Here is a 14,480-nt window from a genome sequence, read left to right on the forward strand (position 1 = left end):
TTCTACAGGGTGGTCCAGTTTTAAATGTCAATAATTTACCATTCGATAGCCCATTAAAAAATAAGTTGACATGTATTATGTCATTTTTGTCATAACCGTCAGACCCTTGAAGCAATTTTGATCAAATTTGGTATTTTTTCTGGACGTCGCTCGATTGCTGCGCTCCACTTTGTGTCGCGCAGCAAACGTCATTCTCAGAGCATAAAAGTCATACTTTTTGCGCTTAATACATAAATAACTATTTACGCACGATTGAAAAAAGTAAATATTCTTATAAAAGGTTATCTTTATAAAAGGTTATATCGAAATTTTGTCAGTCTCAATATTTATTTAGTTCAAACGGGGAAAGTGCCAGCATGAAACGAATTTTAAACATTAGTGGAACTGTGGTTTTTATTCTTTTATTACCATGTAAACTTAATACTGTTGAATGTATAGGAGAAACAGACTTTGAAGATTTCTACGAAATGGTGGATGGGTTTATTAACGCTTCAAATTCCTATGTAATTCCTTTAAATAATTCTGCAATGACTGAAACTAGAAACAATAAAACTTACGGTAAGTGGAACAATTTAATTAATTAAGTGCGTATACAGGATGCATCTAAAAGATGTGAATACAAATTCTTGTGACAAACTGACAATTTACCAACTCAAGTTGTCTTAGTTCAAAATTTCGAAGATACAAAGTGACAAAAATTAAACTATTTTTTGTTTTTTTATAACTGATTTATTAAAAAATTTAGACAATTTTTTTTACTTTTTTAATACATTATGTTAAAAGTCCTCTTCCGAATAAAACATCTTTTGAATATTAAGAACTGTAATTTTTGGAAAATTATACTTTTTAATAATTTTAAAGACGTTTGAATTTCGATCTATTTCGTAATTTCACCATTCTAAGAATTATAAAAAGATTTATATGAATTGGAATTTTTAGCTTTTAGATTTTAGAGATATTAGAAGTCAAAAACTACTTTTCGACACACTATGTAAGCATCAAATTTCTAAAATAATTAAAAAATTAATTGTTAATTTTTTGACCTGTACGAACTAATGTATGGTAAAAATAGTATTTTTTGGGTAAAAAATCTAAAAAAAAAATAGGGGTAATTTCTCAATTTCTGGAATGCTGTGACGCTTTTGTTTGAATTCTGATCTATTTTGTAATTTCTGTATTGCAAATATCATAAAAAATAATATAAAATGCAACAAAAGTGGCTTATTAACATCTCTGAAGTACTTCAGGTACTTTTCTACTTTTTAAATTCAAATATCTGTTTAAATCAACGCTTACCATGTACACCATTTTTGGATAAAGTTTAAAGTAAATTACAGAGTGACTGAATAAAGTTATTTTGTTTTAAATATGTTCAATATACCTCTATATCTATCATCAAAAATTTGCAATAAATTTTTTTTTTCTAATCTACAATGTTTTGAAACCAAACACCAAATTCAACTTTTTACATCTATGAATGTAAAATTATTCATATTTTTTTATGACAACCTGTAGCTCATTGACGTAGTTTTTAATATACTAAGAAATGAATTTATACCGCACAAAATAATACAATTTACCATTATACTTAACATTTTTGTGGTACCTAAGTGATTATTTGGTTTTATCTGTCGTTCTTTTGAATTTTTCTACTTTGTAGACACTTTTAGTTTGCATTATTCGTTTCGGCAGCCATTTTTTATATCATAAAACTAATAATACTTTTCTTTCTTTCAGATTTTGGTAAATTTGACTTTATAGTAGTAGGATCAGGTGCAGCAGGTGCTGTAGTGGCCAGTCGACTATCTGAAATCCAAGAATGGAAAGTTCTTTTGCTCGAAGCTGGAGGAAAACCAGTTGATTTCCTAAAAGTTATTGGTTTATATCCTTATGCCTTTTACTCAAAGTTTAATTGGGGCTACAACACTACTCGCCAAAAAAACTGTTGCCTTGGTAAGTATTTTAGTTTTAGTATATTTTTTTTCTACCGGAAGTAGGAACGTTTTTTCCAGTAAAAAATATCACCTTTGATGATTATAATTAGTCGTATGACCAAATGTACATACAATGTTATTATACCAGTAATACTTATCGAATCAAGAAAAATGTAATAGTTTGGTTATATTTCGCCTCAATGTAAAATAACCGTGAGGGACTTACGCCATTTTCTCCTGCAATATAGGGTCCTTGGACTTAAAATCTCTTCTTAATCGCTTTTTTAATGATAGAGAACTGTAACTAAATCGCACCGACTTCATAACAAATAGCTTTCTTACTAATCAATAAGATGCCAGTAAAAACTCAATTTTGGTCAAATGTAGACTTTCGACTTTTGCGAATTAGGGTAATGAAATTATGTGTCAAAAATTAGGTATGGTGGACCAAAAATGTCTATTGGCTCGAGGTAAAGTACTAGGTGGTTGTACCAACACAAATGGGGCATTCTACAACCGCGGACACCCCGAAGATTATAATAGGTGGGTAAGTTTCAGCTTTTTTTTAATACCGAAACAAACAAAGTTAACCTTATTTTGAGCTATTTATAGGCAGAGGTGTACAAAAATCCTGGCTGGTCATTTCAAGACGTCTTACCGTACTTCAAAAAATCTGAAAAAGCAGTATTTGAACCTAGAGACGAATATTTCCATGGTGTAAACGGACCTTTAGTGGTCAACAAAACTGGAGGAGTACCAATTCTTGTAAGGTTCTTAAGATTAGTTGTATAGGTTTGGCTTTTAAACTAAAGGTGAAACTGAGGTTTAGACTGGAATTTTTGTCGTAACTAGTAAAATTTTGTAACTTTGGTAAATTATGACATTCAAAACAGTATCGTAAACTCTGATGTCAGCCTGTCCAAGCCTACTATTAAACGCCATCTCTACAATTGACCCTTAATGATTTATTAACTAAACCAAATTGAAATTTAAACTTGTTTAGAATGAGGTTCTGTTCAATGCTTTTGAAGAATTGGGGTATGATTTTGTGGATCCTAATACCGATCGTCAGATTGGGGTAGCCAATTGTCCATCAGACGTTAAGGGTAACGAAAGGCAAAGCACCGCCACTGCTTTTCTATCTCCCGAAGTTAGGAAAAGACGAAACCTTAAAATCAGCTTACATAGTTATGTTACCAAAATTGTTATTGATAATGTGACCAAAACCGCGGTTGGGGTTGAATTTATCAAGAATCGAAAAAAGTATGTGGCCACAGCCAGAAAAGAAGTTATCATTTCAGGTAGGTATGAGTGAAAACACTTGACTTCTGTGACAATTGCGACGTTGCCACTACGATTATAAATTCTGGTCTTATTTCACAGCTGGTAGTTTCAACTCACCTCAAATTCTAATGCTCTCAGGCATAGGTCCTCGTAAACATTTGGAAGAATTAGACATTCCAGTAATTGAAGACTTGCCAGTAGGTCAAAATATGAAGGGTCATCCACAATTGTTTGCAATAGTACTTCGGTAATTTACTCCAATATAAAACGTTTTGCTTCTTACGTAAATGAAATTTTTTAGGATGCCTCAAGTAGTGTTTGGTCAAGACTTGAAAGGATTACTCAAACGGTTTTCTCAAGATTTGGAACCTTTACTAAACGTGGCAAAAGTCACTGCATACACTAATTTTGGACAAGGAAAATTTCATCGAGCTCTCGTTGAATTGTTCTTCAATGTTCCTATCAGTAGTGCTGAGCAAAATAGTCGTTTTAATGCGTAGGTTTTACAGGTTTTTGCTCAACGTTTTGGTCAAACCCTAATTTTTCAGATTTAATGAGGAATACAACGAAGTGTTTGCAAGTCAGGTTAATACCTCCACTGACGTTTCCATGTCTTTAGTTTTGCTTCATCCAAAATCGGCGGGAAGTGTCACTTTGCAGTCCAACAGCCCCGTTGATAAGCCTTTAATTGACCTAAACTTCTTGTCCGAAGAGGAAGATTTGGAAACGTTTTATAAAGCTATCCAATTCTTACAAGAGCTGAACAACACAGAAACTTTCAAATCATTTGGTGCCAAGTTTATTGTTTTGGACAGTCCTGGATGTACTGAGTATGAATATGGGACAAAAGATTGGTGGTTTTGCAATTTTAAATACTATTGTGGACAGGTAATAATTATTTGGTTAACAAGTGCTGAAACTGGTAAATTACTCTCCCACAAATGTCATTTTTTAAATCAATATCTCAAAAGCCCTTGCATATCGATAAAGGTAATGATAAATGATACATACTTATTGAAATCCACTATTTATGGCATAACAGGGTGAGAATGAAAAATCATAAAGAATAGGACATTCGGAAACTGGAAATGGATACTACACGAGAAATGGTGGCGAATGCAAACATGCCTAATCCGAATGTTGATGGTTTCGAATATACCAGGTGTTGAAAGTTAAAATTTTAATTAATTTTCTTCGATTATTTGAGAGCAGTCATCATTATTTACTGGTTCCCATGGAAGAAAAAACGATACTTTCTGTTTAACAAGACAAAGTCTACCAGATTCTTCTCTAAAACGAAAACGTTTAACTTTCAACACTCTGTATATCCGAAACTATTGTGGCGAATTGCTATTCGCCCCAGATCAGCTGATCGCATTGGCAACACCGCGTAACTCGTCGGCAGATGACGGCGGACAGACCCCGGACCCGGACAACGACAGAGTTGACTTGACAGGAAGCGACTTTGGGGGATCGCAACAACGGCAGATTACCGATTACCGACTCGTCCGACCAAAATTCAAGAATCCAGAATCATCGGGAAGGATGATGGATTTAATTTCGAATTTCTTGTAGTTTATGTTTGTAACTGAATAATGAACAGTTAGTGTTTAGTGTAACAAGAGTGGCTTATTTTCGATGTCCCTTGACAACTAGCCACATTGGTGACCCCGACAACAGCCACACTATCAACATTCGGATTAGGCATGTTTGCGTCAATCGCCACTATTTGACGTATAGTATTTCCAGTTTCCGGATTTCCCATTAATTATTCCCCTATTGTTTAATGAAGTATAATTTGCAATATCCTATTTGTTATCTTGTTAAAGTCGTTGATCTTATATGATAGTGTTGTGCAACATCTGGGTGACATACAGACTTCCCAGATATATTTTGGAATACTAATATGACTGAATCATATTTTAGTCATTCCATCCAACATGTACAAACCGAATGGGACCTGACAAGGAAGAATTTGTGGTCGATCACAAGCTGAAAGTTCACGGAATTGAAAAGGTGCGAGTGATAGATGCCAGTATTATGCCCGAAATTGTTTCGTCCCATACTATGATCCCTACTATTATGATAGGAGAAAGAGGATCTGATTTGATCAAATCTGACTATCTGGATATGTAAAACAGCTTAAGTAAAACCCTCTGTTGACAACATAACAACCTATATCTATTATAGAATAATTTTAGAACGCACTGTATTGTTATATTCGTTGCATGTTAAATAAAATATTTGGGATAAAAATGTTGTTATTATGTAAACCTTGCAAAGAATTTAACCTAATCGAAAAAGCAAAAATCTGAACTTAAATGAGAAAAACTGAAAAGTGACAAGTGATGGCACATTTCGCAGCTTTGCACACATTGACAGTTGCTTAGTAATTTAAATGTCTAAAAACATTTTCTTTATTCGGGAAATATTCCCCAAAATTACATTCGTGCCTTAAAAATAACCTGATAATTCTGCGTTCAAACTTGTTATCTTTGCAAACTGCATTCGGTCATTTTCATATTTTTTTCGCCAAAAAAATATGAAAATAAACTCATGCAGTTAAGAGATAACAAGTTTTCATGCAAAATTATCGGGGGTAATTGCACGAGTGCATAAAAATTACCGATAATTTTGCATGAAAACTTGTTATCTCTTAACTGCATGAGTTTATTTACATATTTTTTTGGCGAAAGAGCCCGACACCGAAGGTGGAGGGCTTTTTTAGAAAAAAATATGAAAATGACCGAATGCAGTTTGCAAAGATAACAAGTTTGAACGCAGAATTATCAGGTCATTTTTAAGGCACGAATGTAATTTTGGGGAATATTTCCCGAATAAAGAAAATGTTTTGATTTTGCTGCAACTATAGATTGCTCAATGGAGCTCAATGAACAAGTTCCAAACCGTTCATTAATTTATTGTTGACATCGCGTTTGACATTGTTTGGTTATAAAAAGTCAAAAAACTGCGCAAGGACAACAATTAGTGTACTAGCAATAGGCTCTACAACAATGCAGTCGTTATAGATACGTACAGTGCAATTATCGAAATGCAATTATCACTTTAGAATGCAATTATCGCTGTCATTCTGGTGAAAATGCACTGCTCATATGGGACATTTAACACATGAGGGAAATATTCGGTAATATTTATGCACTTGTGCAATTACCCCCGAAAACACTTGTAGAGGCCTTTGGCATTTTTATAATAATTCTACAGACCTCTGACAAATTTCCAAATTTTTTTAATGGTTTGGGACATTTGTGGAAGCTTCTGGCCATTTTTGAAAATGTTTTTAGTGGTATTTGAAATCATCTGACATTTCCAAAATGATGCTAGTGGCTTCTGGCAACTTTAGAAAAATAATGTTTAAGACATTTGATAGATTTCAGTCAAGTCTATAAAACTCATAGTATTTCAGAACAATTGTTAAACCCTCTGGCATTTTCTGTAAAGTTTTTAGTAGTATTTATAAGCCTCTACTATAATGGCAATTTTCGAACATTCTAAAAATTTCTAAGACACTGGGGAAACTTATGGCATTTTTTGTGAAGCCTGCAGTGGTATTTAAAAGCATTTAGCATTTCCAAAATGGTTTTCAATAGATTTTAGGGTCTCCTTCTAGGATTCTAGGGATTTTAGGGTAAGATTAGAGAGGTCTCTGTCAATTTTCTAATAATGTTTTCAAAATTTTGAGTGGCCTGTGAGTCTTCTTTTGAAAAGTTGTGTTTTCTGCTGCTTTCTTGTCAAGTTTTAAAATCAAATCAGTACATTTTAATGAGCTTAATTCTATAAATTAATTAAGGCAAAAAGAGAAGAACGTGATTGCATTTCTGCCATTGCATTATGGCAGACAAAAATAGACCCTACAAAAGAAAAATATTTTTTCGCAATTTAGATTTAAAAATTAAAAAAATATATACAGGGTATATACTATAATTTCTTCTTTTGAATGTTATTTAACACACTAGGCAAAAGTCACCACTAGGCAATCACCCACCAAAAATAAAAAAACATAAATAACTCGCAAGGTTGATAGTAATTATTATGATAATATGTGACGAAAAATACGTGACACTAGATTTTTTAAACAATAATTTTGTCATCAATAAACTGGTATGTATAATTAACAAATAATTAAATAGTAACTAAATCCAAAACATCTAGACTAACACGTGCTGAACTACTTTTAGAGATAGTAAACGTATTATATAATTAAATATTTTTTACGTACGATTGAAAAAAGTAAATATTCTTATAAAAGGTTATCTGTATAAAAGGTTATATCGAAATTTTGTCAGTCTCAATATTTATTTAGTTCAAACGGTGAAAGTGCCAACATGAAACGAATTTTAAACATTAGTGGAACTGTGGTTTTTATTCTTTTATTACCATGTATACTTAATACTGTTGAATGTATAGGAGAAACAGACTTTGAAGGTTTCTACGAAATGGTGGATGGGTTTATTAACGCTTCAAATTCCTATGTAATTCCTTTAAATAATTCTGCAATGACTGAAACTAGAAACAATAAAACTTACGGTAAGTGGAAAACAATTTAATTAATTAAGTGCGTATACAGGATGCACCAAAAGATGTGAATACAAATTCTTGTGACAAACTGACAATTCATCAACTCAAGTTGTCTTAGTTCAAAATTTCGAAGATACAAAGTGACAAAAATTAAACTATTTTTTGTTTTTTTATAACTGATTTATTAAAAAATTTAGACAATTTTTTTTACTTTTTTAATACATTATGTTAAAAGTCCTCTTCCGAATAAAACATCTTTTGAATATTAAGAACTGTAATTTTTGGAAAATTATACTTTTTAATAATTTTGAAGACGTTTGAATTTCGATCTATTTCGTAATTTCACCATTCTAAGAATTATAAAATAGCTATTTATGTAACCAGTTACGAAAAGATCGATTTTGTGTAACGAATGAATGTTTGTAGGGCGAGCGCAGCGAGGTCCTACAATTTGAATGAGTTACACAATAAGACATTTTCGAAACGTGTTGAATACATAATTTTTTCTAATTTTGACCAAAAAGCGTTAAAAACCATCTTTTAAAGTGATTTAACACAAATATTCACTTTTATAGCACCTTGTATAAACAGTGACAACGACATGTTATGATGGATGTCGCCCATATGTTTCTACGGAAATGCATAAAAACAGGGCGTGATGAAATGAACTTTTCATAACTAGTTACATAAAGTGATACTTTATGTAATCTAAAAAAAATTAGGGGTAATTTCTCAATTTCTGGAATGCTGTGACGCTTTTATTTGAATTCTGATCTATTTTGCAATTTCTGTATCGCAAATATCATAAAAAATAATATAAAATGCAAGAAAAGTGGCTTATTAACATCTCTAAAGTACTTCAGGTACTTTTCTACTTTTTAAATTCAAATATCTGTTCAAATCAACGCTTACCATGTACACCATTTTCGGGTAAAGTTTAAAGTAAATTACAGAGTGACTGAATAAAGTTATTTTGTTTTAAATATGTTCAATATATCTCAAAAAATTTACAATAATTTTTTTTTTGAAACAAAACACCAAATTCAACTTTTTACATCTATGAATGTAAAATTATTCATATTTTTTTGTGACAACCTGTAGCTCATTGACGTAGTTTTTAATATACTAAGAAATAAATTTATACCGCACAAAATAATTTCAATTTACCATTATACTTAACATTTTTGTCGTATGTACCTACCTGATTATTTGGTTTTATCTGTCGTTCTTCTGAATTTTTCTACTTTGTAGACACTTTTAGTTTGCATTATTCGTTTCGGCAGCCATTTTTTATATCATAAAACTAATAATACTTTCCTTTCTTTCAGATTTTGGTAAATTTGACTTTATAGTAGTAGGATCAGGTGCAGCAGGTGCTGTAGTGGCCAGTCGACTATCTGAAATCCAAGGATGGAAAGTTCTGTTGCTCGAAGCTGGAGGAAAACCAGTTGATTTCCTAAAAGTTACTGGTTTATACCCTTATGCCTTTTACTCAAAGTTTAATTGGGGCTACAACACTACTCGCCAAAAAAACTGTTGCCTTGGTAAGTATTTTAGTTGTAGTATATTTTTTTTCTACCGGAAGTAGGAACGTTTTTTCCAGTAAAAAATATCACCTTTGATGATTATAATTAGTCGTATGACCAAATGTACATACAATGTTATTATACCAGTAATACTTATCGAATCAAGAAAAATGTAATAGTTTGGTTATATTTCGCCTCAATGTAAAATAACCGTGAGGGACTTACGCCATTTTCTCCTGCAATATAGGGTCTTTGGACTTAAAATCTCTTCTTAATCGCTTTTTTAATGATAGAGAACTGTAACTAAATCGCACCGACTTCATAACAATTAGCTTTCTTACTAATCAATAAGATGCCAGTAAAAACTCAATTTTGGTCAAATCTAGACTTTCGACTTTTGCGAATTAGGGTAACGAAATTATGTAAAAAATTAGGTATGGTGGACCAAAAATGTCTATTGGCTCGAGGTAAAGTACTAGGTGGTTCTACCAACATAAATGGGGCATTCTACAACCGCGGACACCCAGAGGATTATGATAGGTGGGTAAGTTTCAGCATTTTTTTAATACCAAAGCAAACAAAGTTAACCTTATTTTGAGCTATTTATAGGCAGAGGTGTACAAAAATCCTGGCTGGTCATTTCAAGACGTCTTACCGTACTTCAAAAAATCTGAAAAAGCTGTATTTGAACCTAGAGACGAACATTTCCATGGTGTAAACGGACCTTTAGTGGTCAACAAAACTGGAGGAGTACCAATTCTTGTAAGGTTTTTAAGATTAGTTGTATAGGTTTGGCTTTTAAACTAAAGGTTAAACTGAGGTTTAGACTGGAATTTTTGTCGTAACTAGTAAAATATTGTACTTTTGTAAATTATGACATTCAAAACAGTATCGTAAACTCTGGTGTCAGACTGTCCAAGCCTACTATATTTAATTAACTAATATACAGTTAAAACTACAGTTTTTAAACGCCACCTATACAATTGGCCTTTAATGATCTATTAACTAAACCAAATTGAAATTTAAACTTGTTTAGAATGAGGTTCTGTTCAATGCTTTTGAAGAATTGGGGTATGATTTTGTGGATCCTAATACCGATCGTCAGATTGGGGTAGCCAATTGTCCATCAGACGTTAAGGGTAACGAAAGGCAAAGCACCGCCACTGCTTTTCTATCTCACGAAGTTAGGAAAAGACGAAACCTTAAAATCAGCTTACATAGTTATGTTACCAAAATTGTTATTGATAATGTGACCAAAACCGCGGTTGGGGTTGAATTTATCAAGAATCGAAAAAAGTATGTGGCCACAGCCAGAAAAGAAGTTATCATTTCAGGTAGGTATGAGTGAAAACACTTGACTTCTGTGACAATTGCGACGTTGCCACTACGATTATAAATTCTGGTCTTATTTCACAGCTGGTAGTTTCAACTCACCTCAAATTCTAATGCTCTCAGGCATAGGTCCTCGTAAACATTTGGAAGATTTAGACATTCCAGTAATTGAAGACTTGCCAGTAGGTCAAAATATGAAGGGTCATCCACAATTGTTTGCAATAGTACTTCGGTAATTTACTCCAATATAAAACGTTTTGCTTCTTACGTAAATGAAATTTTTTAGGATGCCTCAAGTAGTGTTTGGTCAAGACTTGAAAGGATTACTCAAACGGTTTTCTCAAGATTTGGAACCTTTACTAAACGTGGCAAAAGTCACTGCATACACTAATTTTGGACAAGGAAAATTTCATCGAGCTCTCGTTGAATTGTTCTTCAATGTTCCTATCAGTAGTGCTGAGCAAAATAGTCGTTTTAATGCGTAGGTTTTACAGGTTTTTGCTCAACGTTTTGGTCAAACCCTAATTTTTCAGATTTATTGAGGAATACAACGAAGTGTTTGCAAGTCAGGTTAATACCTCCACTGACGTTTCCATGTCTTTAGTTTTGCTTCATCCAAAATCGGCGGGAAGTGTCACTTTGCAGTCCAACAGCCCCGTTGATAAGCCTTTAATTGACCTAAACTTCTTGTCCGAAGAGGAAGATTTGGAAACGTATTATAAAGCTATCCAATTCATACAAGAGCTGAACAACACAGAAACTTTCCAATCATTTGGTGCCAAGTTTATTGTTTTGGACAGTCCTGGATGTACTGAGTATGAATATGGGACAAAAGATTGGTGGTTTTGCAATTTTAAATACTATACTGGACAGGTAATAATTATTTGGTTAACAAGTGCTGAAACTGGTAAATTACTCTCCCACAAATGTCATTTTTTAAATCAATATCTCAAAAGCCCTTGCATATCGATAAAGGTAATGATAAATGATACATACTTATTGAAATCGACTATTCATGGCATAACAGGGCGAGAATGAAAAATCATAAAGAATAGGACATTCGGAAACTGGAAATGGATACTATACGAGAAATGGTGCCGAATGACGCAAACATGCCTAATCCGAATGTTGATGGTTTCGAATATACAGGGTGTTGAAAGTTAAAATTTTAATTATTTATTTTCCATTATTTGACAGCAGTCATCATTATTTACTGGTTCCCATGGAAGAAAAAACGATAGTTTCTGTTTAACAAGACAAAGTCTACCAGATTCTTCTCTAAAACGAAAACATTTAACTTTCAACACTCTGTATATCCGAAACTATCAACATTCGGATTACGCATGTTTGCGTCAATCGCCACTATTTGACGTATAGTATTTCCAGTTTCCGGATTTCCCATTACTTATTCCCCTATTGTTTAATGAAGTATAATTTGCAATATCCTATTTTTTATCTTGTTAAAGTCGTTGATCTTATATGATAGTGTTATGCAACATCTGGGTGACATACAGACTTCCCAGATATATTTTGGAATACTAATATGCCTGAATCATATTTTAGTCATTCCATCCAACATGTACAAACCGAATGGGACCTAACAAGGAAGAATTTGTGGTCGATCACAAGCTGAAAGTTCACGGAATTGAAAAGGTACGAGTGATAGATGCCAGTATTATGCCCGAAATTGTTTCGTCCCATACTATGATCCCTACTATTATGATAGGAGAAAGAGGATCTGATTTGATCAAATCTGACTATCTGGATATATAAAACAGCTTAAGTAAAACCCTCTGTTGACAACATAACAACCTATATCTATTATAGGATAATTTTAGAACGCACTGTATTGTTATATTCGTTGCATGTTAAATAAAATATTTGGGATAAAAATGTTGTTTTTATGTTAACCTTGCAAAGAATTTAACCTATTCGAAAAAGCAAAAATCTGAACTTAAATGAGAAAAACTGAAAAGTAAATCGCAGTAAGTGATCGCACATTTCGCAGCTTTGCACACATTGACAGGTGCTTAGTAATTTAAATGTCTAAAAACGACAAAAAGGTGTGATTTTTGATATTATAGGGACAACAGTAAGAAATAGTCTAACTAGTTAACATCAAGAAGGCAAGAAAAAACAAAATTATTAGTCAATTTGTGTTTTATACAGGAAAGGGGTGTTTTATAGTTACATTTTCTAAAATATGCATTGAAAATTCAACTTAAAACACGCTACTAGACCATTAAAAATAGCATTTTAATACTCTAGTGTTAAAAGTAAATAAATATTTAAATTCTATTTCTTACTGTTATCGGTACTTCTTTGGTACTAGACCCAACATCGATGGGAAGTTGATATTAACACGTATGAAATAGTATATTCACAAAATGCTTGTCAATTTGGTGACAGTGTTCATACAAATTCATTTTTAGGGCAACAATGGTCATTATGGAATTGTTGACAAATGGAACTGGTTTAACTGTTCTCAGACAAAGAATATCTCAATGTACATGTATATCTGTATATAATTGCGGTTTTTTATGGTGAATATTTTAAAAAATTAAGTTACAAATTGAGAATAGTTTGATGCAAAAATGAACCAAAATGACATCTTATTTGTTACTCAACAAATTAAGGAACTATGCACTAGCTGTTTCAAAAGGAATTTTGACCTTTTTGACATATCTGTAATTTGTTGTGAGTCGCCTTTAGAAGGTTTATTAAATATTTCATTTCCTCCAGGTCTGATAGATGTAAAATGAAATCACATTGTGCTTTAAGAAATTAATGTAATTAAGGCATAAAATAAATGTGTTCAATTTCTTTGATTTAAAAGTTTTGGTGTAAAAGCCGCATGAGAATAAAGTAAGACATTTTTAAATGCGGATCTGGTTTTTTACACTTTAAATTCACTGGCTATCCGAATAGAGCCAATCTGGATATCAACGAGCGGATCGGTCGATAGAGGTAAGTTTAGGCGGAGATAAAAGGAAATGTACGCCCTAGAGGGCAGTTGTTTCCCTAAAACTCTAAAAGAGATGCATTTTGCACTACCCCAGCCATATTCTCGTAAACCCACATATTTGTCTATTTTTTCTTGCAGATACCTAGTCATTTTTTACCATTACGTCTGTTGCACGTTTCGAACAATAACACTTGCATTGAAGCTAAAATTGGTGGCAATTTATAAGCAATAAAAGTGCGTTCGGAATCCAATTAAGCTACAAACTGGACTAACCTTTATATCCAACAAATTATTGCACCCTAGCCACAAGACTGGACAAATGGCTTCTAGGGGACAATGAAACTAACCACGCATCAGTTATTGGTCTGCCAAATCCAACATAAACGCACAGATTCAAACACGAAAAAATTTAGTAGTAAAAATTGAAATTATATGCTTTCCTGTACAATTTTTTGCAAATTTAGATCATTATTATTGAATAAATAGTTATATTTATGTATCAAAGGTTGTTTGATATGTTTATGTCAGACTTGTTCTTTACTGTTTGTAAAATGGTAGAAATCTGTGTAAAAGACATTACTAAAACTGTTTTTCTGAAGTGATCTGTGAGAAACATTTTTCCCAGATTCCTCACGAACCAAATATTTGATGGTAGAATGTGAAAATCGGAATTATCATAAGGTAAGTAAATAATAACTATTTAAGGTAACTAAGTAACAAAAACTCAATAATAAGCTGGTCTGACTATGATTTTTGTAGTTTATAAAATATAATAATATTATGTTAATACTTAATTATTGTAAAAAATAGATATTTCATCATTATATGCTATCAGAAAATCAACAAAGTTTTATCGTTTTTTCATGCGTTATAAATCCGAATTAGAGCGGAGATTTTCCGAGC

General features: G+C 32.5%; 2 protein-coding genes across 2 annotated transcripts; both read left to right on the forward strand.

Moving 5' to 3' along the window:
• Positions 1–322: 322 nt before the first annotated feature.
• LOC145724250 (glucose dehydrogenase [FAD, quinone]-like) lies at positions 323–5,474 on the forward strand. The gene is made up of 9 exons (XM_081972415.1): positions 323–558; positions 1,738–1,953; positions 2,372–2,481; positions 2,547–2,699; positions 2,938–3,235; positions 3,318–3,465; positions 3,520–3,714; positions 3,767–4,106; positions 5,145–5,474. Exons 1-9 carry the CDS (start codon positions 357–359, stop codon positions 5,352–5,354), a joined length of 1,872 nt encoding a protein of 623 aa, XP_081828541.1. The 5' UTR covers positions 323–356; the 3' UTR covers positions 5,355–5,474.
• Positions 5,475–7,521: 2,047 nt separating this feature from the next.
• LOC145724446 (glucose dehydrogenase [FAD, quinone]-like) lies at positions 7,522–12,505 on the forward strand. Its single transcript, XM_081972719.1, has 9 exons — positions 7,522–7,763; positions 9,083–9,298; positions 9,715–9,824; positions 9,890–10,042; positions 10,317–10,614; positions 10,697–10,844; positions 10,899–11,093; positions 11,146–11,485; positions 12,176–12,505. Exons 1-9 carry the CDS (start codon positions 7,562–7,564, stop codon positions 12,383–12,385), a joined length of 1,872 nt encoding a protein of 623 aa, XP_081828845.1. The 5' UTR covers positions 7,522–7,561; the 3' UTR covers positions 12,386–12,505.
• Positions 12,506–14,480: the final 1,975 nt, after the last annotated feature.

Source organism: Ips typographus, linkage group LG2 (genome assembly GCF_016097725.1).
Source record: "Ips typographus isolate SLU linkage group LG2, UJ_Ityp_2.0, whole genome shotgun sequence".
NCBI classification, from domain to species: domain Eukaryota; kingdom Metazoa; phylum Arthropoda; class Insecta; order Coleoptera; family Curculionidae; genus Ips; species Ips typographus.